Source organism: Ochotona princeps, chromosome 6 (assembly GCF_030435755.1).
Source record: "Ochotona princeps isolate mOchPri1 chromosome 6, mOchPri1.hap1, whole genome shotgun sequence".
NCBI classification, from domain to species: domain Eukaryota; kingdom Metazoa; phylum Chordata; class Mammalia; order Lagomorpha; family Ochotonidae; genus Ochotona; species Ochotona princeps.
Genome location: NC_080837.1, coordinates 29077466 through 29104490, shown reverse-complemented (window position 1 = coordinate 29104490; position 27025 = coordinate 29077466). Strand labels below are relative to the sequence as shown.

Genomic DNA, 27025 nt, shown 5'->3' with positions numbered 1-27025 from the left:
TGGTTTAATAACCTCTGTTGGCATCCTGGCTTTTAAAAATGGACCTGCAGTGTTACATCTCAAATTAGAATTGCAGTTTGAGTCCCAGCTGCTCTGCTTCCACGCAGCTACCTGCTAATGTGACTGGGAAAGCAGTGGAAGATGGCTCAAGTGCTGGAGTCTGCTACCCACGTGGGAGACCTGGACGGAGTTCTAGGTCCTGATTTCCACTTGCCTTTGCCTCAGTGATTGAGGCTGTTTGGGAAGTGAAGCAGCAGATGGCAAATCTCTCTTTTCTGTCTTTCTGTTTCTCTCTCTTTTCTGTCATTCTACCTTTCAAATAAATAAAATAAAAAAAAATAGAATTAGGGAATCAGTAATTATCAGTTTTATTTTTCTGAATTCAGAAGTGGCATATTCTCATTACAAAATTTAGTAACTAGAGAATAGTGTAAAATAGTCAAAGTCTGTGGAAGTTTATCTTCTAAACACAACCACTTTTTATGCTTTGATGTATTAGAATAAAGTTAATAATAAATATATCATTCTTTTTAGATGAAGGAAATAGCTAGTGTTTTGAAGTCATCTGTCCCATATTTTTTTTCAAATTAAATGTCTAATAATTCAGATTTTCTTCTTTAGATTTTTTATTTTTTATCCTCAGGGAGATTATACGAAAAAAAGCTGTTCTAGCATTATACAAATTCCATCTCATTGCCCCTAATCAAGTACAACATATTCACGTGAAGTTTCGGAAAGCACTTTGTGACAGAGATGTTGGGGTCATGGCTGCTTCCTTGCACATATACTTTAGGATGATTAAGGTGAGTTAGAAATTTCAGGTAGTGTATGTTTATTTTTTAAATTTTATTTGAACGGCTGTGCCAGGCTGAATCTATAGGAGGCTAGAATAAATGTATGGGAGCCACCCAAGTACTTGAGTAAGCTCTCTTAGAAAAATATAATTACGGAATTAAAAGAAAACTCAGATGTTTCATTAAAATGTTTAATTAACATTTTATGCTTTGGTGCTGGCTTTTTAATTTTAGCAGAATTGGTATTTTTGTGCCTAAATTTGTGTGTATGTGTGAGAGAGAGAGAAAGAAAGAGATGTGGAAAAATGGTAGCTATGGAAGGTGATTAAAATGTGCATATTGTGCATTTTTTTATTATTTAGGAATATACATTAAAACTTTTTCTCTATGCAACTTTATATTTAAAAACCAAAGTTGTGCTCTTAATCTAATTCCTAGTATTTTAGATTATTCACTACTATGTTTGATTTTGCTACATCATCAATTTTTTTTCTTTTTTTGATTATAAATGTGAGATTTCTTTTTTCTTTTTTTTTTAAATTATTTTTAGCATTGGTTATGTAGTTGAGGGGGATGCTCACCATGTGGATCTCTGGTTAAGGTGGGGAACCTTGAGGTGTGGAGGAAGGGGGGTGGGATACGTGTTTTAATTTTTTTTTCACCTGAGTCTGCAGGGTAGGGAAGGGGAGGGGGTCACTCCTTGCTGTCAAACTATATCAGCATCGGGGGATGAGGACAATTATTTGATGACGCCTTACAGACCTGACCCAATGTGGGGAAGAGTGGTTTTGATAGTTTTGACACGTCCTTGGCTTCATTGCTCCAGGGTTGAGAAAATCTTTTCAAGGTCCATTGGTTGATCAAGTCCACCTTAGTACATCTACAGACCCAGGAACATGTTGCAAAGCTTGGCCTGGAGAGCGGTCCAATGTGTTTTGCTTTCCATCTTTTGACGAGGCATATGACATCCTCTGCTGGTTTAGATGAGCTGGCTATCCCTTGTGCACATATGTGCATGCTGTCCACTGCACAGGCATCAGCAACTGAGGAGGCCCAGTCCCAGAACATGCACTCCAAGGTTGGAGTGCATATATTGAGGTTTTCCCTATGGCCAGAGTTTGAGTCTAGCAGTTTAGTTGGTGAGTCCTCTAAGAAACCTTACCTGGGGTGACCTCAGACCTCACTCCTTGTGTGCGATAGCCAATGCAGGGCTAGGTTCAGTCTGTCATCTGTACCATTTGGATGCTGCTGCCTGGTCAGTTCTGTCCCCAGTCCTATCTCTCATGTTACCTGATGGATGCTACAGCCCAGCCCAGCCTGCCACAGGCATGTTGAAGACCGTAGCAGAGGGCTTGGCTTAGTAGGATCAACCCTAAATAGCCCCCACCAGGTCCACTCCCACCCCAGTGTTTGCATGTGCTACAGCCTAGCCTGGTCTGTACTGCAGCCCAGCTGATTTTCATGTACACCTATGGGTGCTTCAGCCTAGCTCAGCCTGATCCACCCCCAGACCTGGCCCACATGTATGCCAGTGAGTTCCGCCAACCTGTCCAGCCTGGTTTGCCACCAGCCCTGGTTCTTGTGCTCACCAGCAGGAGCTGCAGCCTAGCAGTGAAGTGCCCAGTTTCCTACCAGGCTGGCATCTATCCCCAGATCTTGCCAGGTGGCATCTATCCCTCACTTGCCAGGTGGTCCTGTGATCGGGTCTGACAGGATCTACACCTAGTCCTGGCACTTGCCAATAGGTGTGCTATGACGTAGCCTAACCTGGTCTGCCCCCAGACCAGCTCACTCCCAGTCCCTACTGTCACACTTACCAGTAGAAGCAGCAGTCCAGCAATGAGTCCCTGAGGTGACAGATTTTTTTCAGTACTTACTATAATAAATAGTGGGCTGTTGAATTCATTTTACAATTTAGAAGCAATCCTTCCATTTGGCACATTATGTTCAAAATAGTATGGTAAAGATATTTGATACTGAAAAAGATTTTTCCTCTAATATCTGCCAAAATTGGAAAGACCTGTAATTTCCCTCCTGAAAATTTAACCTTGATACATAATGAAAATTGCGTTGAAGAAGCTGATGTTCATTTTGAGAAGCGTATATTTAATTTCCCAATACAAGACATTTGTTACATAATTAATCAAGGCACACTTACCTAGAACCAGAAATATGTTTAAATTCTGTATGTTAATTAATTTTTAATTGACAAACCCACTGAGTTTTGGGGGTTTTGAATGTATAAGTAGTGTTGTCTTTGCATTTCTACCTATGACAGATTTAGCACGTTTATGAGAAATCACTGGGTACAGTTCAAAGATTGTGAACAGACCTTGATTTTTATCCAAAGTAGTGATTTTATTGTCCCTTTTTAGCATGACAGTTCCCACATTTTGCTTTAATTTCTGGTATTGGCTATTAAAGATTCTAAGATGTGTTTCTAAAAATTAAAAAATGTGATTAAACTGTGTTTGGAGAAAAGTAGGGAGTGGTGGAAGTTTTTCTGGGGATGATTTAGATTAGCATTAGGTAGCCAAAGGAATCATCATGGAAGATATTATGTGTATTACAGCACTGTTTGATTAAATGTAAACATAGACATATTTAATTAAGTTAGGCTCTTTGTACATTTCAGCAAGGTCTATTATGTGGTTGATAAGACATTATTAACAGAAGGTTGTTTTTTCGGGGGAATGTAGGAGAATTCATCTGGATATAAAGACTTGACTGGGAGTTTTGTAACGATTTTGAAGCAAGTGGTGGGAGGAAAGCTCCCAGTAGATTTCAATTACCACAGTGTGCCGGCACCATGGTTACAAATTCAGCTCTTGAGAATTCTTGGACTTCTAGGAAAAGATGATCAAAGGTAAACTATTCTAAGTAAGTCTACTGAATGGCCTCATCCTGTGTGATACAGCTTTCAGGCTTTTGTCACTTGAGCTTTTGAGATAAGATAGATTAGCCTATTGTTTACTTGCCTTAAATAAATCAATGAAAGAAGTACATAAACCTTCCTGGGTTGCTGGGATAATCTTGGCTCTCTGCCTATATAAGTCCTACCCATTGAGAAAGGTGTTTCTGAAGGGCCATCTCCTCTATTTCTGAGTAGTTCTAGTTAGCTGGGGTGAGGGGTAAGTGTGCTGAGCAATTAAAAAGGTTTTTCTGCAAAGGACCAGGTAAGTGTTTTTGGGTTTGCAAGCCCAGAGTTGTCCCTTGCAGTTGTTCATCTCTGCTGTTATAGTATGAGAGCAGGCATGGGCAATCCAAAAATGAAGAAGCGTGAAATGTTGCAAAGAAGCTTTTTATCAACTTTCAGACTTGAGTTTCGTTACACTCATCATCATCATCATCATCATCATGATGAAATGTTTAATTTTTTTTTCTAACCATTTAAAAATATAAAAACAATTGTTAGCTTCCAGTTGTACTAAAACAGGTACTGGGCAGATTAGCCCTATGGGCTGTAGTTTGCCGGCAGTTAAGTCTGCTTGGATGCAAGTGCTTCAGCTTCTTCACTCATTTTTTGGAGTATTCTTTTAGCCAGTAACTTAAATTAAACTTTTAATATTTTTACGTTTATTGTAAACTATTTTCCCAACTGTATGTGTGTGTGTTTTTTTAATATTTACTTATTTTTATTGGAAAGACAGATATACAGAGGGGAGGTGAGACAGAGAGCAAATCTTCCATCCGATGATTCACTCCTTGAATGACCGCAATGGCTGGAGCTGAGCCAGTCTGAAGCCAGGAGCCAGGAGTTCTTCCGGGTCTCCCACACGGGTGCAGGGTCCCAAGGCTTTGGGCCGTCCTCTACTGCTTTCCCAGGCCACAAGCAGGGAGCTGGATGGGAAGCGGGGCCACCAGGATTAGAACTGGCGACCATATGGGATCCCGGTGTGTTCAAGGCGAGGACCTTAACCACTACGCTATCACACCAGGCCTTGTATGTGTTTTTTGTAATTTTATATTTTGCTATACTCTTTTAAGCGGTGAGCTTTCAAAGTTCTAAGATAGTACTCCCTTGTAGTTTGTATAAAGAAATTCCCTAACCACTAGTATCTGGAGTTATCAGATGTGTTGCCGTTGTCTCTCTGTATGCACATGTACATACTTAAGATTATTATTTTTGAAGACTTATTTATTTGAGTTTCGGAGAAAGAGGGAGAGAGATCTTCAGTCTGTGGGTGAAATTACCAAAGGGCTGCAACAGCCGTGGCTGGGCTAAGTTGAAGTCAGAAGCCAGGAGCTTCATGTGGATCTCACATGTGGGTGGTAGGGACCCAAGCAGCTGGTACACAAACCCGTGGGATACCGGCTTCATAGGTGATGGCCCTACCTGCCATGCTATAGCACCAGGCCCCATATATTATTATTTAATATTTATTTATTTTTATTTGAAAGGCATATTTATGAACAGAGGAAGGGAGACATCTTTCATCCACTGGCTTATTCCCCATAAATGCCACAAAGGCCAGAGCTGGACTGGTCCTGAACCAGAAGCTTTTTCTGAGTCTTCCATGTGGGTGCAGGGGCCAAGTACTTGATCTTTCCCAGAAATAGTAGGGAACTGGATCAGAAGTGGAGCAGCCAAGACTTGAACTGGTACCCTTATTTTTGTTTCCAAAAATATTTCTGAGTTGTTCAAGTGCAAGTCTGACTAGATTTTAGTTGTTGTTGTTTTTTTTTTTTAAAGATTTTATTATTATTATTGGAAAGCCGGATATACAGAGAGGAGGAGAGACAGAGAGGAAGATCTTCCATCCGATGTTTCACTCCCCAAGTGAGCCGCAACGGGCTGGTGCATGCCAATCCGATGCCGGGAACCAGGAACCTCTTCCGGGTCTCCCACGCGGGTGCAGTGTCCCAGTGCATTGGGCCGTCCTCGACTGCTTTCCTAGGCCACAAGCAGGGAGCTGGATGGGAAGTGGAGCTGCCAGGATTAGAACCGGCGCCCATATGGGATCCCGGTGCGTTCAAAGTGAGGACTGTAGCCGCTAGGCCACGCCGCCAGGCCCTAGATTTTAGTTGTTTTAATAGCAGGGACCATGGTTTGAGTCTCTGATGTTTCTAACGTAAGAGTTTATTCAATGTATTTTAAAAACCAATTAATTTATTTAAATGGCAAACAGAGGCAGAGATATATCTAATTATCTTCATCCACTCATTTAGAGAGAGACAGAGAGAGCTACCACCTGCTGGTTTATTCCCCAATGGCCACAACAGCTGGGACCGGACTATGCTAGCGCCAGGAGCCTGGAACTCCATCTTGTTCTTCAACTTGGGTATCAGGGATGTAAATACTTGGACTGTCTGTTGCTGTTTTTCTATCATGTTTGCAGAGACTTGGATTGGAAATGAAATAGCTAGTACTTCAACTGGTGTTCATATGCGATGCCGGTGTTGCTGGGGGAGGCTTACTGCCTGCCCACTACTGTTTAATATTCTTTGAGTGTAGTATGCTACCTTGATACTGTTTTCAGCCTAACTTTACAAGGGTTGGCATTTGGGCTATTGGTCAAGGCACACTTCTTCAGCTTCATGTTAAACCCCTCTGCCTGGGAGCTCCTGATCAGTGCTAACTAGATACATCACTCTTGGTACCATGGACTTACTTTTCTCTGGATATATGGATCTGTGTGAAAATTTGGAGGTGATGGAACAGATACACACATTGGAAATGTTTATCCTAATAGCCTTCTGTTTTATATCATAGTGCTAACATGAAGTTCAAGTTTGAGTTCACTCGACTTTTGTTTTTTAAAACCATTCATTTCATACTAATGCATCAGGAGTTGTTATAATAAGAGTTTATGCCATCAATAGCCATTAATTGGAAAGATCAGGCAAGACAGAATGAAAGTATGTGTACTTTATAATGAATTTTCCAGCTTTTTCTTTAAAAACATTTTTTGAAAGATATAATGTTGTGCCCAGATTTGCCATCCCCAGAAAATCATCAGGCAGGAGTCTGAAGTCAGTGCAAACACATAAAGGCGGTTTATTCAGGCTAACCTAGGCTCCCAGCCGCCACCCCTGCCCAGCAGGGTGGGGAGCAGTAACAGCTGAATCAGCATCAGCAGCAAAAAGGGCAGAAGAAAAAAAGGGCTGAGGTTCAGCAGTGCAGCGTTTTTATACATTTAAGTCCAGTTCCACACAATTATACAGTCATGACTGGTCAGTTTATCTGTTAACTTTTAAAAAGAGCAAGTTGGCAGGCTTCTGTTGCTGGGTTTGAAGCAAACAACTTTCAAAAAGTACAAACTGGTGGGCTAAAGGGCAGTGAGCGACTTACCTAACAAGCACACCCGGGATCTCCTTCCTGAGGAGTGCTCTGCCTACATGGGCTGCCAGGTGTCAGGCCTGGAGTTCACATAGCTCCCAGCCAAGCAAGCAAAGCAGAAATCACAAACGCAGAAAACACCTAGGTTCTTCAATAACATTGTGATATTAATTTATAAAATCTCAGATTATTTTGATATTTTTGTGTTAAAGTGTGATTTCCCATTAAGACTGCTGTATATATCCTGTTACTGTTTTTTTTTTAAACTAAAATTTTTTTATAACTTGTTAAGCTTACAAAAATACCAGCTGAAAAGCTATAGTTTTCACATTGATTTCTTGTAGAGGACTTTCCTAAACTCAGAGGCAGCCAGCCAGGATTCCAAAAAAACTGTATTTTTTAAAGTCTGTTTTAACCCAGTTACGTTCCTCTAATCACTGACCAGGAAGGCATACTAGTAGAATAGGTTTATTAATTTTACAAAATATGCTTACTTGTTTTTAATGTGTTAAAATTTTCTTACCAAAGAACCTGGTGGTTATTCAGAAAAAGATTAATATTTCATTAAAATTTTAAAAAACCTCTAAACTCTAGTGGGGTCCGTGTTACAGCATAGTGGGAGAAGCCACCGCCTGTAATGCCAGCATTCCTTATGGACACTGAATCATAGCTCAGCTGATCTACTTCCAATTCAGCTCCTGCTAATGACCTGGGTAAAGCAGCAGCGATGAACTGGATGCTTGAGCCTTTGCCGTCCATGTGAGAGTCCCAGAAAAAGCTCTTGGCCCCTGTTCCAGCCCAGGTCATGTGGCCATCTAGGGAGTAAAACAGCAGATGGAGGATCTCTCTTTGTCTCACTGTCTCCCTCTGTAACTCTTGCGAACAAATAAATAAAAGCAATAAAATAGGGCCCGGCATGGTAGTCTCATGGTTAAAGTCCCTGCCCTTTACACCTGGGATCACACATGGATACTGGTTCGTATCCTGGCTGCTCCACTTCCCATCTAGGTCCCTGCCTATGACGCCAGAGTCTTGGGACCCTGCACACGTGTGGGAGACCTGGAAGAAGCTCCTGGCTCCTGGCTTCAGATAGGCTCAGCTCCAGCCGTTGCGGCCACCTGGGGAGTGAAGTAGCAGATGGAAGATTTTTCTGTCTCCTCCTTCTCTCTTTGTAATTCTGACTTTTGAATAAAAATAAATAAGTTTTCAAAACCAAAGAAATATGCATAATATACTGTTTAGAATAATTGTATATTTGCGATATTACTGCAGTAACTTAGATAAATGTTTTGTTGCAAAGAAAATTATAAAAATATGTTCAATCAGACATCCTGGTTTGTAAACTGGAAATAGGTGAGACAAAAAAATGATGGATTTGTGAATGTATCCTCATTGACCCTGGGTGACTAGTCAACTTTTAGAACAAAAAGTTAAGCTTGTAAAAAGAACAAATAAAATCTTTTAGAAGTGAAATTTGTACAATATCACTATAAAATAAATTTCTTTCACTTCTCTTCTGTAGATCCTCAGTTTTAAAGAGAGAGAAGTTTGAAAAACTGTTTTATTGAGTTAGAATACTGTAATTCTTCTGCAAATAAAATATCTTTTAAACAGGACAAGTGAATTAATGTATGATGTTCTTGATGAATCCTTACGAAGAGCTGAATTAAACCACAATGTCACATATGGTAAGTGTTGTATTTCAGTGTGAGCATTGAATAATCAGTAGATAACAGTACTCTGAAATAACAGCACCTTTTTAATTGTTGACCTAAATCATTATTATAGTTGTCTCTCTATTGAAAACATTTGTCGAGTGTATTATTGACTGTGAATATAACTTAGACAACTTATTGTCTATTTTGTAAAGATCTATATTTGAAAACAATTCTTGACTAAGTCAGAAGATTGAAAAGTATTTACCAAATTTCTTTTGGGCCCCGTGCAAGGTACTTGGAATACAGCTGTGAATAAAACAGTATTTTAGTGGTGCTTACAGACTAAATAAGTGGAATAGAACAGATTTTTTGCAGACATTACAAAATGTGGTAAAATGTAGTAGATAGTCTTAGTTGGGGGTGGGGGAGGGAGGAAGGGAAGTTTCCTGAAAAAGTATTATCTTTTAAGAAGACATTTAAAAAATGAGTAGGTTATAGATAATAAATTGATATAAGATATTAACACACTATTTTGTGAAGATAGTTAATTACAATATGTATAAATTTTCAAACTCAGTGATAGACAAGGGTAAGTTAGAGGAGGGGATAACAATCAAGAAAGTAACAAAAAAACCTGCAGCCAGAGAGAGGATTTATTCTTGTTAGATCAGTCCTTGAAAGCTCAGAGAAGAATTAGAGATTTTGTGAAGCTATTTAAAAGCAGAAAATCAAGCACTTTGAATTTTGAATTATTTGCAGGAAAACAGTAGAGATACTGAAAGATGTAGCCCAAATGAGAAGTGTTTTCCTAATCTGGTAGAAACCAGGATATAGACGGTATGTGTGTGTGTAATCTGGTAGATACCAGGATATAGAGGGGTGTGTGTGTGTGTGTGTAATCTGGTAGATACCAGGATGTAGAGGTGTGTGTGTGTGCATGTGTAAAGAGCATTATTTGTGTTTTTAGACAGTAGCAAACTAGATTTTTTAATCAGTGCTGCATAAGCATAGGGTATACCTGAGGGTAGAAATTGAATGTTTAACTGAAAATACAAAGTGCTTGATAAAGAAACAGTAGGAATAAAGAGAAAGGATTGCATGCATGAAACTAGCAGAGGGAAAATAATACGCGTGGTTGTGAATAGATAGATTGATGGATATGTTTTGCATGTGTAAATGATAGCTAGGCAATAGTAAGCTAAACCTATATTCATTTGCGCATCCAGTGTATATTGGATGTCTGTAACAAAAACTTGGTATTGGTTTTAAAATAGAAAGAGGAAAGAATTGACAGGCTGATGTATTCCTCTGTGTTAAGTATGGGAATGGAATAGAGAATAAGGTAGACACTGGCCCTGCCCTTATGAGTATATGCTGTAATGAATGATATTATCTAGGTTCCTGTGATCCAGAGAATGAAGGGCCACAAAGGAGGATGACCCATTCTGGGGCAGGTGGTTTAGTGTGGCGCTGTGAAAAGATCCAGAGGAGTGTCAGAGTCTTCCAGGCTGCTAACATAAATTCAAATGTTTTGTTGATGATATACTTTTTGTATAGGATTAAGCTTTTAAAGGCTCTCAAGGCATTCTTTTTAAAAACCAGATAAAAATCTTTTTTTCTGACAAAAAAATTTAATATAATTGACATTTCAGCTTTAATTTTTTTATTTTTTTGAATAGGAAATATATGCACATGGTTCAAAATTCAAAAGGTACAAAAGGGTATACAATGAACAGTAAGTCTGCCTTTCACCCTTTTCACCTACCACTTAGTTCCCCTTCTTAGAGATAACTATTGTTATCTTTTCCTTTTGATTTGGAGAATATACCTGAAGAAGTATTTTTTAATATTTTGAGCTAGAACTTCTCTATGAAGGATTGTTTGAGTCAACACCAACAGTTTATTTCTTTATTGACTATTGGTCCAGTGTTTCGCCTTGCTATAGAAAACCTTATAGTTTCTGTTTTATTTCCTCTATATAGCTTTTAATTATTGTGCTTCCCCCCATATTTGTATTGATACAGATGGTAACTACATTGGTTATGTCAGTGGTATAATTGACATTTCAGAGTTTTTTTGACAATCCTAATAAAAATAGTTGATTACCTAAGTATGTCATTTTTAAAATACAAGCTTCATAAGGGCAGGGACTACGTCTTGCTGACCCGTATATCCAATTGCTAACATTGGGTTAATCAGTGATTATTATGATGATCAGTGATTATTATTTTGCTTTTATCAGTTGTCTGAGTTTCAGTCTTAATACTTTCCAATTCATATTTTAATGGATGTTCCATTATTGTCACTTATCTTAGTGTCAAATTAACAAATAAGTTATAACAAAGACATTTATTGACTATCTACTCTGTGCCAGGCATTGTATAAAGTGGTATAGAGGATATGAAGAAATACAGGATGTGATATTTCTGTTGAAGGAATTTACGAATAATGGAAAAAAAGACTTATTTATGGAATCGTAATACCAATATAACATAGCATGTGAAGGGATATTATAGTAAATTAATATTAGAGGAGTCTGAAGATGGTAGAGATTGCTGTGGGCATGAAGGCACAGTTCAGGATTTATTGATGTGTTAGGACCTTGAAAGTTAGATAGGGTCTGGATAGGCAGAGAGTGACTGAAGGGGCTTCTAGCAAAAGGGAGCAGGAGAGAAACTGCAGAAATGCCAATGTTTGAAACAGTTTCAGAAAACAGTGTCACTGATCTGAATAAAGAATTCATAGTGAAAAGCAGTTGAAAGGCCACATTGTGGAGGTCCTTTGATGGTGACCAAATTAGTTTGGAATTTATACTTCTGTATGGAAGCTGAGATGTGGAGTATTTTTGGATGGGGTACTGATAAAAACCAGAACAATATTTTTTGCAAATTATGTAAAATGGAAGGTAAAGTGCTTTTCCCTATTATTCCCACTAACTTTAAATAAAAACCTTAGTATGTCAGTTTTTCATTACTATTGGTAAATTAGTTTTTCATTGCTATAACTTAAATATCTGACAGGAACTACATATAAAGGAAGAAGGTTTATTTCAGCTTGTGATTTGGGAGATTCACAGTCTAAGATCAAGTGACCCCATTGGTCTGGTATGTGGTGGAAGGAATAGATGGTCTACTTACGCAGAGGAAGCATCACATGGCAAGCCAGCAAAGGGCACATTTCTTTTTTTTTTTTTTTAAAGATTTATTCATTTTATTACAGCCAGATATACACAGAAGAGGAGAGACAGAGAGGAAGATCTTCCGTCCGATGATTCACTCCCCAAGTGAGCCGCAACGGGCCAATGCACGCCGATCCGAAGCCGGGAACCAGGAACCTCTTCCAGGTCTCCCACGCGGGTGCAGTGTCCCAATGCATTGGGCCGTCCTCGACTGCTTTCCCAGGCCACAAGCAGGGAGCTGGATGGGAAGTGGAGCTGCTGGGATTAGAACCGGTGTCCATATGGGATCCCGGGGCTTTCAAGGCGAGGACTGTAGCTGCTAGGCCACACTGCCGGGCCCGGCACATTTCTTTTTTAATATCTTGGAAACTCCACCCAGCAACCTGATCACCCAGCAGCCTAATCCAATCTAATCACTTCTCAAAGCTTGCACCTTCAGATACCGTAATTGGGTTGTTCTTTCCCTGTTGGTGCCATCAGTCCCTGATTTTGGGACTTCATTGTCTGCCTCGGTTGGGGAGTGAAGTCATGTTGAAACTGTGGAACTTGGATATCACAAGTGTGGATGTCATAAGTGAGACACATACGACTCAGGAGGATGGAGAGGACAAGGCAGTCCAGGTCTGGTTGGAGATCTTGTGACACAAGGAGTGACACAGTGGTGAATACCTGTTTTCATTCTGTTTCATATACTTCCGACTGAGAGCTAACAATCTGGAGATGCCAACAGACACAGAATAAAATGCTCCCAAACTTGCTCTATTTAGCCAAAGGGCCGAGCAGAAAAAGAACTAGCAAGACAGTAGACATAACCCCTGTATCCCAGCCAAGTAAAGTACCACATTAAAACACACACCCACATACACTTTCTCATCTTTCATCAAAGTGAAGAGCTCAGTTTAACATCCTAACTAGGTGTCATGAGGTGCTCCGCTGAGTTGTGGCAGAGAAGTCCCAGACTGAAGCTGAAATCCCATCCCTGTCTGGCCATGGGGAAAGAGTCCTCTCCTGCAGCATCATGGTGATACGGGAAGCCTGGTTGGAGAGTCTGGGCGTTCCCCACTGAGCAGTGGGATAATCAGGCCACCCGCTCAGTGTCATTGGAGGCTTCATAGTGAGCAGTAATGAGTTACTTCTCTCTAGGGCAGAGGGGTGTATCAGCAAATATCCTTGCCTTCCATCTAGCAATAACCAGGACAACCACTTAAGGGTCAAAGGACAAAGCTGTATTTTAACTTCATTGGTCATTTCCTGTTGCCAGTGTTATCAGTAGAGACTTAGCTTATATAAAGTGAAAGTTGGGGCTGGTGTTGTGGCATAGTAGGTTAAGCTACCACCAAAGCCACTGACTTCCCATATGGATGCTGATTAAAGTCTTAGTTGTTTCGCTTTCCATCCAGCTCCCTGTTGATGTGCCTGGGAAAGCAGTGGAGGATGATCAAAGTGTTTGGGCCCCTGTTCCCAAGTTAGAGACCTGGATAAAGCTCCTAGCTTCCATCTGCTGGAGCCCCAGCCATTGGAGCTATTTGAGGAGTGAACCAGCAGATGGAGGATTCTCTGTTTCTGTCTCTGTCTATAACTCTGCTTTCAAATAAAAATAAATAAGTCTTTGAAAGGCAGAGTGGTTACAGGGAGAAGGAGAGGAAGAGACCTTCCATTCACTGTATCACTCTCCAAATGGCTCCAGTGGCCAGGGCTGAGCTAATCAGAAGGCAGGAACCAGGAACTGCCTTGGGGTCTCCCACATAGGTTCAAGGAGCCAAGTACTCAAGCCATCCTCAACTGCCTTCCCAGATATAAGCAGAAATAGAAATAGAGCAACTGGAGCTAGAACTGGCAGCCATATGGAATACTGGTGCTGCAGGCAGAGGGTTAGCCTGTTGAGCCACCATGGTGGCCAAATAAAATAAATCTTAAAAAAATGAAAGTACAATTTGAAGGATAAAATATTAGAAGAACTTCAGATTCTTTATGAACATAATCCAACTCAAAATATCATAAAAATGACAGTGTCAGGAATTTTTTTTAAAGATTTATTTATTTATTTTTACAAAGTCAGATATACAGAGAGGAGGAGAGACAGAGAGGAAGATCTTCCATCTGATGATTCACTCCCCAAGTGAGCCACAACGGCCGGTGCTGCACCGATCCAAAGCGAGCAACCAGGAACCTCTTCTAGGTCTCCCACTCGGGTGCAGTGTCCCAATGCATTGGGCCATCCTCGACTGCTTTCCCAGGCCACAAGCAGGGAGCTGGATGGGAAGTGGAGCTGCCGGGATTAGAACCGGCGCCCATATGTGATCCCAGCACGTTCAAGACGAGGACCTTAGTTGCTAGGCCACGCCGCCGGGCTCAGTGTCAGGAATGTTAAAACATAGTGAAAGTGCTTTAGGAAATCCATGGGAAAATGAAATTAAGAGTGAGTTTATTGTGATGCAGGCAATTTTGATGTTCATACATAATTTTTCATAATGGCTCTCTCCATGAACTTTGAACACCGCTTACATTTTTTAAAAAATTATTTATTATTTTAGTTTGATAATCTACATAGTTGATTAGGGCACAAAAGTTCAAGGGCTACAGGAAAGTGGGTAAGACCATTGTTTCCTCATTATCATTATTTTTTCTAGATCTGGGGTAAGGGTTGAATAAAGGGAGAAGCCCCACCCAGCCTCCCAACCATCCCAGGTCCCTGATGTGGGGCATGCTCTGAGGGTTCTGCTCAAGTGGTTTTGAGAGTTCTGAATTGCTGCCAATCTCACCATTCCAAGCACAATGGAATCTCTCCAGAATCCACTGGCTGACACAGTCCTCCTTTGAGTATTCTCTAGCCCAGGTTTTCACTACCAGCACATGGCTGGGATAGTTGATCCATTTGTTCTGTCCTCCGTCCACTGTTTTTGGTACCAGGTGTCCTCTGCATGTTCCAGTGGACTGCCATATCCTCCATGTGCACTTGGATTTGCCGTCTACTGCTCCATCTGAGCCTCTGAGGAGGCTCAACTTTGACACATGAACTCCATGGTCAGACCATGGAACCTGCACTTTTCTTCATGACTGGGGTTCTGAGATTAGTATTTCAGTTGGAGAAATCCCCAAAGAAACTCCATCTGAGGTGATCCCACACCTGATTCTTGTGTGTGCATGGCAGTACAGGGTCTGTCACAGTCCCTCTCCCCCATCAGCTTATGCAGGTTGGTGTTTGCAATTGCTGGATCAGTTCTGTTTCCAGCCTTATCTTCCACATGAACCAATGTGTGTTAAAGTTCAGCCTGATTCTGCCCACCACACACTAGGCCCTCACACAAACCAGTTGGAGCTGCAACCTAGTTGGAGTGACTTACCATGACCCCCACCAGGATTGCCGCCATCCTGGTTCCCATGATTGCCAGTATGTACAGCAGACTAGTCCAGTCTGTCCCACATCCCATTAGCTCTCATACATGTCAATGGACATTGAAGCCTAGTTCAACCCAACCAGGCTCACTACCCAACCCACACACTTGCTGGTAGGTGTTGTTCTGTCCAGCCACATCTGCCCCGGTCCTGGTTTTCATGGTTACCAACAGTTGGAGTCACCCTGCTCAGTCAGCCCAACACCCAGGCCTGAAATGTGTGCTCACCAGAGGGAGCTGTGACCTCCAATAAGTTCCCCAAGTTCCCAGGTTCCCCCACTCATCCACCCCCTGATCCAGAGCTCACATGCTCCAGCAGATGCTGGGTCTTTGCTCGACATAGCCTGCCACTCCACCTTGACCTTTGTATGAGCTGGAGGATGTTGCAGCCTGGCTTGCCTCACATCCTGTGGTAGGATGCACGTGTGGGTGCTGCAGCCTGGACCTACCCAGCCTGTTTCCAGCACCCATGAGTGTTTGTGGGTTTCATTGTCATTCCTAGCTCAGCCCATCACCACCCCAGCTCTTAAGCTAACCAGCAAGACTTGTGTTTCCACTGGGTTGGAGCCGCTTGTATTTATTTTTAAGAGAGATTTTTTTTTTTTAAGATTTATTTATTTTTATTGGAAAGTCAGATATACAGAGAGGAGGAGAGACGGAGAGGTAGAGAGGAAGATCTTCTGTCCGATGATTCACTCCCCAGGCGGCCGCAACGGCTGGAGCTGAGCCAGTCCGAAGTCAGGAGCCAGGAGCTTCTTCCAGGTCTCCCACACAGGTGCAGGGTCCCAAGGCTTTGGGCCGTCCTCAGCTGCTTTGCTAGGCTACAAACAAGAGCTGGATGGGAAGCAGGGCCACCAGGACTAGAACTGTTGACCATATGTGATCCCGGCGTATGCAAGGTGAGGACTTTAACCGCTATACCATTGCGCCAGGCCCGCCGCTTGTATTTTTAATTTAGTAATTTTTACTTGGTGGTCTTAACTAGGGCCTGGATTGTTGCTGATGAATAAGCAGCCTTTCATGTCGTAGTTTGAAGTTTGGAAATGCTCAGATGTGTTTGTATCTTAATCAATGCAGAGAGAAAGCAGCAGACTTTCTGGTCTCACACTGAGATTGTTGTACAGTTGGAGAACAAAGGGACTTAACTCTAGATGGGAAAAGATTTAACAATCCACTAAATTTGTTTTGGCATTATTAGCAAGAGATGAATAATACAGTTTTTGAACTACTAATTTTCCTATGCTAATGTCCCGGAAGTTATATGAGCTAAATAATGAAGTTTTTAGATGAATAACTTCATCTAAATAACGAAGTTTAGTTTTTAAGTGTGTAAGGAGAAGCTTTTGTTAAAACAATTTTGTAGCAGGAGAATTCTGCATGGCAGGAAATCATAATGAAAATATGTCCACCGTATTGTTGGAAAATAGAACATTTTTAAATGTTCTTAGGAGGCTCTCACCAAGAGGGCAAGGATTCCAGAAGACAAACTCCTGACAGCCGTTCTACATCAGAGTGCGTGTATCCACCTCCAGACCTCACAGGCTAGTGTGATCGAAGGGTGGACAGTGTGTCCCCTGCACCAGCTGTGATCCGGTCCCTGCATGCTCGGAACTTGTGCTCCACACAAAACTGCCTCCAAGGAAGTGTCCCAATAGTTAGCTGAGAAGGGGGCCAGATAGTAAATGTTTTAGGCTTTGTAGCTTTTTGTTGGTCTTCCTTTTTTTAAATGAACTTTAAAAAATGTAAAAACCATTCTTAGGTAATGAAAACACACTGAAAGCTGTATTTAGTGGCTGTTTGCCTTAGTTAAACAAGATCCTCTGTATTTATTTTGTTTAGTTAATGAAATAAAAAAGCCAGCCTTTTTGCCAGCACACCAATTAAGACATTTCATAGCAGGACATATGAACATACAGAGTATTTTTCAGTATAATTAACATTCTCTGTAATTTTTCTTTTAAAGTCAATTCTCTTGTTAAGCAGATATTTTGTTTCTGAGTTCCTTGTTTTTATCTGTCTCTTTTTAAAGATTTATCTATTTTTATTGGAAAGGTAGATTTACAAAGAGAAGCAGCAAAAAAAGATCTTCCATCTGCTGGTTCACTGCTCTAGTGGCCACAACAGCTGGAGCCAGTCGAAAGCCAGCAGCCAGGAACTTCCTCCAGGTCTCCCACATGTGTGCAAGAGTCCCAAGGCTTTGGGCCAACCTCTGCTGCTTTCCCAGCCACAAGCAGGGAGCTGGAAGGGAAGTGGAGCTGCTGGGACATGAATGCGTCCATATAGGATCCTAGTGCTTGCAGAGGGAAGATTAGGCAATTGAGCCATTGTCAGGCACTTGTCTTTCTCTGTTGGACGAGGCTTACTTAAAGCTTTTTCCTTGAAATTACTTTTTAATTGGTAGGCAACTGATGAAATTAGATATTCAGTTTCATACCTTGTTTATAAAAACTGTGTCTTATTGTTAGCTTTTGGGTATTTGGAAATAGAGAAGGAGTGATTTTATTGAGGACATTGATGTGTTTCAGCTTGAGATGGAACTCTTTGGTCTGATGAATCAGTGCCTCACATTTTCCCACTTTTGGTAACAGTGATTCCCTAGGCCACACAGAACTGCTTGGGGTCTCAGGTTTCTATTCCCCATGGTAAAGCTCTAGCTTCTCAAATTTTGCTTTCTAAAACAAATTGAGAAAAAAATTTAATGTCTACTTTAGTCATTTTGTTATCAGACTTTTGACTAGATCAGAAAATGAAATTTGAATTCAAAGGTAATTTTAAAGAAATAACCAGAGGATTTTTGAATATTGGTACTATCTTTTAAATAAATGCAGTGTCATCCAAAAAGGATTATATAAGCCATATCCGATACTCATGTGTAAATGGTAGGAACTCCTTAAGAATGAACTATCTGAAGATAATCAAGGATTGTTAGAAATACCAGTAGGAACAATGTCTTCCTTATTTGTGCAGGTGAATGTAAGCTGCATCAGGACAGGGTTTTTTGTTCTGTTTTGTTCACTGCTGTATCCATAGTACTGAAATCATGCCTGGCACATAGGAGGTGGTCAGTAAATAATTTCTAGAACTAATCCACCAATTTTATCCTTAGGTAAACCTATTTTTTTTTTTTTTAATGGTACTCGAGTAACCAGATAATAACAACTCTAGAAGCTTGAAAACAGTGAAGTTTGTATCTGTGAAAAATTTCCGTAAGATTTTTGAATAAAACTGATCTTCCATTTAGTTTCATTATAAGCTGTATACAGACACATTGTTTTGCTGTGCCTTAAATGATGTCCACCATTTTGACGTTTTCTTTCACTAGCTATTCTGTTTGAATGTGTGCATACAGTCTATTCTATTTATCCTAAGACGGAATTACTTGAAAAGGCTGCCAAGTGCATTGGAAAATTTGTTCTGTCACCTAAAATAAATCTCAAATATTTAGGTAAGGTGATTGATACTTTTGATGGAAATCATAAAGAGAATTTTTGGAATTTGCTGGGTGTTTGTCTCCAGTCACTTTGTGTAATGTAGTCTTTGTTTCTAGGACTGAAGGCTCTTACCTATGTTATCCAACAGGATCCTACTCTGGCTCTTCAACACCAGATGACAATAATTGAATGCTTAGACCATCCTGATCCCATTATTAAAAGAGAGGTAAATTGGGAGTGTGAATAGTGTGGGAAGTATTAACATTTTTAAACAATTTATTGATCATTATTCAGTTTTTACAATAAGCCTTTTAAAGCTTTATTTTAACTAAAATTTGTATTCCTTGTTACCTCTTAATTGCCCAGTTGATTAACGAGAAAAGTAGGAATGTTGACTATGTTATGAACTTGTATAATTCTATTTATTGGCATTTTCATGAGTAGTTTTTATAATGCTGTTTTTATTTCTTTTTCTTCAAATAGACTCTGGAACTTCTTTACAGAATTACAAATGCACAGAATGTTACAGTTATTGTTCAGAAAATGCTTGAGTATTTACATCAGAGCAAAGAAGAATACATCATTGTTAATTTGGTTGGCAAAATAGCTGAGCTGGCTGAGAAATATCCTTTATTTGGACTATGATTAATAAAATACATTATTTATATAGTTACGGTAAAATTATTGGTGACATGGTCATTAGCAGGTTGATTTTAGAAGACGTGCAATAATTTGATTTTCAAGCGTGTTGTTGTGTGGAGTTCTTAGTGGATGGCTCCGCTTGTTGTTTTCTATAATATGGTTGGTTAGTGTTTTGAGCTGGAAGATGCTGAAAACTCCATTGGGTCCTCTCTCATCAGGTTTTTTTTGTTTTTTTTTTTTTTAATCCATTTCTGAAAGTCAAAATTACAGAAAGAAACAGATTTTCCATCTGCTGGTTCACTTGCCAGATGGCCAGGAGTCAGGAGCTTCTGGGTCTCCCATGTGAGTGCCCAAGGTCTTGGCCACCTTTCACTACTTTCCCAGGCACATTAGCAAGGGAATTGGGTTGAAGGTGGAGTAGCAGGGACTAGAACTTTACTGTTGCACTACCATACCTGCTCCACCTGTTCTTTCTAAGGTGTTTCCTTAATTCAAAGAAAGAATATGTAAATAATATTGCTCAGATTATTTTGGAAACTGTCTAAATGCAGTTTTATCCGAGAGAGTCCCATATCTGGTTAAGAGAATGACAGAATTTTAGAACTGATGCAGGACAAGTTAGGAAAGACATTAGAACAACTTACTCTAATGAGCACAGACAATGTTTAGCTTCTCTGAAGTTTATGTAATTGTAGGAGTGGCATTTGGAGGTGTACTGCTTCTTAACACTGTGGACACATATGCCCCTGATAATGCGTGGTTTATTCAGACAATGAATGCTGTGTTTTCAGTGGGAGGAGACGTAATGCATCCTGATATATCCAATAACTTCCTGAGACTGTTAGCTGAAGGTTAGTGTGCCATTATGTTTTTAAAAGGTGTTAAGAGTAAATGTTTCATTTTAGAGGCCTTAGACAATTTGGTAGAAGTTGATAGAGTGTATCAATTTCTTTTTAGGTTTTGATGATGAAGCAGAAGATCAACAACTAAGACTCTATGCAGTTCAATCTTACCTCACTTTGCTAGATGTAGAAAATGTATTCTACCCACAGAGATTCCTTCAAGTTATGAGTTGGGTGAGTATATTCGGTCATAAATTTTCATAACATTCTTTTTGTTTTAAAAGCCAAGTGTCAACATGTTTCCTTTAGGAGTCATTCAGTTGTTTTTGGCTAATCCCTCCAGCTACCAATTTCCTTCCCCAGTGGATCCTTCTGTTACATGTTTTGTCTCTGCCATCTTACCTTTTAAGTATGGAAACTCATCTGATTATCTTCTGATTATCTGTTGGCATTTATAGGGTTTTTTTTTTAAGATTTTATTTTTATTGGAAAGGCAGATTTACAGAGTGAAGAAGAGACAAAAATATTCCACCTGTTGTTTCGCTCCCCAAATGGCCACAACAGCCAGAGCTGAGCTGATCGGATCTAAAGCCCGGAGCTTCTTCCAGGTCTCCTATGTGGGTGAAACGTCCCAAGAGTTTGGGCCCTCCTCTCTGCTTTCCCAGGCCGTAGTGGAGAGCTGGATGGAAAGTGGAGCAACCAGAACATGAACTGGCATCTATATGAGATCCTGGCATCGGCAGGCAGAGGATTAACCTATTGGTCTTTGCACTGGGCCCATGACAACATGGGATGCTGGCTCTTGCAGGTGTAGGCCCAGCCTTGGCTTTTATGCTTTGGATTCATCTTCCTGTTAATGTTGCTGACAAGGCAGAGGAAGACAGCCAAGTCTTTGGATCCCTGCCACCACATGGGAGACCGAGATGAAGTTTCTGGCTTTAGCCTGGCTCAGCTCTGGCCATTTAAGGCCATTTGGGTAGTGAACCAGTGGATGGGAGACCCCACCCCCATACTTTGTTTCTCTTCCTCTTTACCCTTTCAATGAGTAAGTTAAAAATAAGTAAAGAAAAAAGAAAAAAAAAGAAAGAAAACAGGGGAAACTCTTTAAGACATGTACAGGCGGGCCCGGCGCCGTGGCCTAGCGGTTAAAGTCCTCGCCTTGAACGCGCCCAGGATCCCATATTGGCACCGGTTCTAATCCCGGCAGCTCCACTTCCCATCCAGCTCCCTGCTTGTGGCCTGGGAGGGCGGCTGAGGACGGCCCAAAGCTTTGGAACCCTGCACCCGTGTTGGAGACCTGGAGGAGGTTCCTGGTTCCTGGCTTCGGATCGGCGCAGCACTGGCTGTTGTGTTCACATAGGGAGTGAACCATCGGATGGAGGATCTTCCTCTCTGTCTCTTCTCCTCTCCATGTATCTGACTTTGTAATAAAAATAGATAAATCTTTAAAAAAAAAAAAAGACATGTACAGGCAGCAGTTTTTGGACAAGACCCTCAAAGTATACGCAACAAAACTGAAAATGGATAACTGGAATAAAATTCAAAAAGCTTCTGTCCAACAGAGGAAACAGTCAAGTGAAGAGACAACTTAGAAAATGGGAGAAACTATTTGCAAACTATCATCTAACATAGAAGAAGTATCCAGAATATATGAGGAACTCAACACAAAAACCACAGAAAACAGTTTAGTGAAGAAACTGACAAAAGGTCTAAAAACACATTTTTCAAAAAAAGGAAATGTAGTTGACTGACAAAAAAATATCATTAGTCATAAGGGAAGTGCAAATCAAAACCACAGAAAAGTATTATCTCCAGTTAGAAATGATAATAGATAACAGAATTACAGTTATCAAAAAAGTAACAAATATCAATGAGCTGTTGATAAAGGGGAATCTCTCTGTGCTGTTGGTGAGACTGGTAGGCAGGACAGCCTTTATGGAGAAGAATGTGGAGTCAGATCTATTGTATGAACTGGAAGTTCTACTTCTGGATACATCCAAGAGAAAGAAAATCAGCCTATCAAAGAGATATTTGTGCTCAGGGCACTGCATGTCACCACAGCCAAGGTAAGCAATCAACCCATATACCTGTCCAGGGATGAATGAATACAAAAGTATGCACACACACAGACACACACACACACATGCGATGGAATGTTAGAATTGGAATGTGTTGACCTGTGAAAGTTAAAACAGAATAGATCTGGATTTTGAATAGTGATTTCTAGAGACTGGGAAGAATAAAGGATAGGAGGATAGAGGGAAATGGAATTATGGGAACCAGAGCAGTTGGAAGTAGCTGACTCCATGTTCCATAGTATGGTGGGCTGACTGAATCGAATGTTCTATAGAACTGGAAGTGAGGAGGTGTAGACTCCAAGCACACAGAAAAGATAAAGAAGTGAAAAGTTATCTGGCTTGGTTGGCTTATGCTGTGTGCAATGTAGTGAAATATAAAATGTACACATATATGTTAATACAAATTGTAAAGATTTTAAATAACACAAACAACTACCTTCAGAAAATCAGAATAAAATTAGCTTGTTAGTGTATGCTGTTTTATATGTTATTACTGACAAGATAAGGAAAACCTTTTTGTATTCAGTTTTGTATTTTGTATTGAATATTCTTGGTATAATTTTGACAATTTAAGATGTAAGTGTACAATGGGTAATTTCTTATACATGAAAATGTTTGATACAGATTAAGTTCCCTTTTGAAGTAGGCATTTTTGAATGCAGTTTATTGCATAGCTTGGTATTTGTGTGTGAGCATCTTTCCTTTTTTCTAATAGGTGTTAGGCGAGTATTCCTACCTCTTAGATAAGGAAATGGTGGAGGAAGTTATAACCAAACTCTACAGATTACTTATGAATGACTCCATTTCTTCGGAAACAAAAGCCTGGTTAATTGCTGCTGTAACTAAATTGACTTCCCAGACACATTCTTCAAATATAGTTGAGAAATTAATCCAAGAATTTACCACATCTTTGGATACCTGTATGAGACAGCATGCGTTTGAGTTAAAATATTTACATGAGAACATGGAACTCATGAAGAGCCTGCTTCCAGTTGATAAGAGTTGTGAAGACATGATGGTGAGACATCTGTGCTCCATCTTTTTTTTTTTTTTTTAAAGATTTATTTATTTATTTATTTATTTATTTATTACAAAGTCAGATATACTGAGAGGAGGAGAGATAGAGAGGAAGTGGAGCTGCCGGGATTAGAACCAGCAGCCATATGGGATCAAGGCGAGGACCTTAGCCACCAGGCCACGCTGCCAAGCCCGGTGCTCCATCTTTTTAAAGTTGCATTGTCTTTAAACAGAGTAATTCTTGCATTTGTGATGTGTTAGTTTACACACAAAGTGTATGTAGTTTCTGTGGCACTTAGGAGGAGAGTTGGAGTTTTTCTCACATAATGAGAAAGAGGGAGACTTTGAGAACTTCATTCAGTATTGATTCTCAACAGGCGGAAGTGGAAGAGTCTTTTCTGGGGAAGTGCTGTGAACAGAGCTGGATCTGGTGACAGTCTCAGGATGCAATAGTTCAGGAGTGTCTTTTATTTTTTTTTTTTAAATTGAAAACTTTTACAGAGGCAAAGTGAAGAAATGGCCAAAGCTGAGCTGTACTGAAGCTGGGAGCCAGGAGTTTCTTTCAGGTCTCCCACATAGCTACAGGGTTTGAAGCCATCCTCTGCTCTTTCCCAGGCCATAAGCAGGGATACTTTGGAACCTGATCTCCTAGCTTTCCATTTCCCATCTGTGCTTAGCCACCATCCTTTCAAGTAGGAGTTCTGTTACCACTCATCCTCTTAATTCATACCACCCTGTCCCTTAGGTTGGTATAGATTAGCAGACTTCTCAAGACAAGACAGCTTGTTGTGATTTTTATTTGGTAGATGTCACATAGCTTTGAAAAGAGTATGGAAGTATTCCTCTTTAGTTTGACTCGGGTTTTTATGTGTACTATTCATTTTGAACATTTGTTTATTAGTTCTTTTAATAGCTCCTGAAAGGTAGTGGTCTTTCTTTAGTGTTTCTAGGCATTTTAGAAATATTCATTGAAATAACGAGGACGCTTGCTGTATACCATATTTCATTAGGGAGTGACTACACTCCCCTTTCCTGTGCACCCAGTAAGAGATAATAGTGACATACCTCCATCTTAGAATTCTTATTGAAAATAAACAAAAAGAATCTTACTGAAGCAAAACCTTTACAAATTCAGGGTGTGTTTGAGAATTTCCTGGTGTTTTAAGTTATCTGAGCAGTTTGCAAATGCTTGGCTAAGTCAGGAGATTTCTGAGGTCATGACTGCTGTATCCTCATGTATATTGTCATTTTTCTCTTCTCCTTTTCCCTTTACTTTTCCTACATCTTTAGAATTTTTTTCAGAGAAGCATTATCTTATACATTTCCGTTTCTGGTGAAGTTAAGCAACTTTTTATCCAATTTTTTTAAGATAGAAGGAAATAAGATGATTGAACTCATTCTGGGAACCCTCAGAAATGTCCACATCTCGAGCCCTGGAATCTGTGCATATGTTATCTTTGATAAGGAACTCTGTAGGTGGAATAAAGTTAAATATTTCACGAGGGAGATTATCCTAGCTGACTAGATCATCATGACAATCATAAACATTCTTGTAAGAGTGAAGCAGGAGAACAGAGGAGAGGCAGTGGAGATTGGAATGATGTGGCCACAACGAAGGAAAGCAGTCTATAGAAGCTGAAAGAAAACTCGGCTCTACTAACGCTTCGATTTTAGACCCCAGCAACAGAAAACTGGTGCATAGTACATGTCTGTCTCTTCTGGTAGGTCATAGATTCCTGAGGGTGGGAACTGTGTCTTCTTTGTCTCAATCATAACAAGCTGATATGATACCCTAACATTAGATGTCCCAAAAAGTGTTCTGCAATGAAGTGAGAACTTCCATTTAGTACTGATTTTCCGTAGGCATGAATAGAAGAGTCTCTGTGAATTATAAAGAGATTTATGTTTATATTTATTGACAATCTCTATCTGTATGTAATAATTCAGGAACTTACTGTTATATTCTTACATTCTTAGTTCAATGATCTGACTAAAGATACTTCAGAAAGCTACAGAGTTGCATAATATTTTGCTTTTTCAAGGTTGAAATTACTGTTTTTCCCCTCCAAAAACTATGTAGGGCATTTGAGTTGAAATTATTTGTGTGGATTTACTATTTACTATTGAGAATAAGTGACTATTGCTTAATTTTAATATAGGTAGATGCTTCTTTATCTTTTCTGGATGGTTTTGTGGCTGAAGGACTCAGTCAGGGAGCAGCACCTTACAAACCTCATCATCAACGCCAGCAAGAAAAGCTTTCTCAAGAGAAAGGTAATTTTTTTTTTTCAAATGATTCATAGTAAGTTAGATTGTAGGGACATAATTTTTTATACAATTGATTTTGTAGTCATATAAGTAAAAGGCTGAAGTTTTTTTATTACCCTTATTTAAATTTACTTATGTTTTATTGAGCATGACTAGGTTTTCAGATATTCAGCAAGTATATATATCCTAGAGGTAGTGTTAAAGCCATAGGCTCTAGGTACACAGGTACTTTAGATATGATAGCCATTCTGGAGTTTTGTTTTTTGGTTGGTTGGGTGTTTTTTAAACAACCGAGTTGCAGAGTGAGGAGAGACAGAGAGATTTTTCCATCCATTGGTTCACTTCCCAAGTGGTTTACAGTGACTGGAGCTGAACCAATCCAAAGCCAGGAGTCAGGAGTCTTCTCTGGATCTGCCACATGGATGCTTCGGCCAGAGGACTTAAGCCATCCTTTGCTGCTTTCCCAGGCCATAAGCAGGGAACTGGATTGCAAGTGCAGTAGAAGGGATTCAAACCAGCACCCATAATGGTATGCTGGTACTTGCAGACAGAAGCTTAGCCTACTATGCTATGGCATCAACCCCCGCCCATGCTTTTTTTTTTTTTTTTAAGGATTCATTTATTTGAGAGAGAGAGATTTTTTTGTTCCCTGGTTTACACCTCAGATGGTTGCAAGGCTAGAGTTGGGCCATGCCTAAGCTTGTTCTGGATTTCCCATGTTGATAGCCGGGGTTCAGACACTTGGGCCATCTTCCACTGCTTTTCCGAGGCTGTTAGTAGGGAGCTGAATCAGAAGAGGAGTGGCCAGGACTGGAACTTGCACGTAAGGAATGCTGGCGTTATAGACAGCAGCTTCATCCCCTATGCTGCACCACTTGCCTCCTGATCCTGGAGTTTTAAAAGAACTGGAAGGTGGAATTATCATGCTGATCACTGTTGGAAGGCTGACATTACCCTTGTGAGCATATCTGTGGAACATTTCCTGGAAAAATCCCTGATGACTCTGTACTAGTGAATTTCATTTTTGTTTTGGTCTGTTGTATTTTTTAAGCGTATTGGAGTGTTTCCTTCGTATCTGATCAGTGAAGTTGGGAAATAATAACTTAAAAACTAGCTTGTCAGGGAGGGACATCTTTTGATCTTGGTAAAGGTTAAAAACACTGAGTTAATCAGATAGCGTCAGGGAAATACACATGAATAAAGGGGACAGAATGTTTATGCTGATAAGTAAGATGCTAACGATCTTTTTAAGATTTGTCATTTAATGATTTTGCTGAGTGGTCTTTTTTTTTTTTTTTTTTTTGTGAAAGGCCGAGAAACAGAGCAGTCCTATCCATGGGTTCAATATTCAAATACCTGCAGTGGCCGCTGCATCCAGGTCTCCCACAAGGGAGGCAAGAACCCAGTTGCTTGGGCCATCATTGCTGCTTCCCAGGATCCAG

The 27025-nt window shown here is 40.1% G+C and overlaps 1 protein-coding gene across 1 annotated transcript in view; it reads left to right on the top strand.

Annotated features, from left to right (window-relative positions):
• Window positions 1-27025, top strand: part of AP4E1 (adaptor related protein complex 4 subunit epsilon 1) — a 70832-nt gene that overhangs the window by 18096 nt on the left and 25711 nt on the right. Inside the window, exons 6-15 of the mRNA XM_058665859.1 lie at window positions 644-803; window positions 3494-3660; window positions 8689-8762; window positions 18628-18750; window positions 18853-18962; window positions 19220-19359; window positions 20117-20229; window positions 20336-20454; window positions 23014-23316; window positions 25475-25589. Of these exons, the coding sequence (XP_058521842.1) occupies window positions 644-803; window positions 3494-3660; window positions 8689-8762; window positions 18628-18750; window positions 18853-18962; window positions 19220-19359; window positions 20117-20229; window positions 20336-20454; window positions 23014-23316; window positions 25475-25589 (1424 nt within the window). The remainder of the gene's footprint in view (window positions 1-643; window positions 804-3493; window positions 3661-8688; window positions 8763-18627; window positions 18751-18852; window positions 18963-19219; window positions 19360-20116; window positions 20230-20335; window positions 20455-23013; window positions 23317-25474; window positions 25590-27025) is intronic.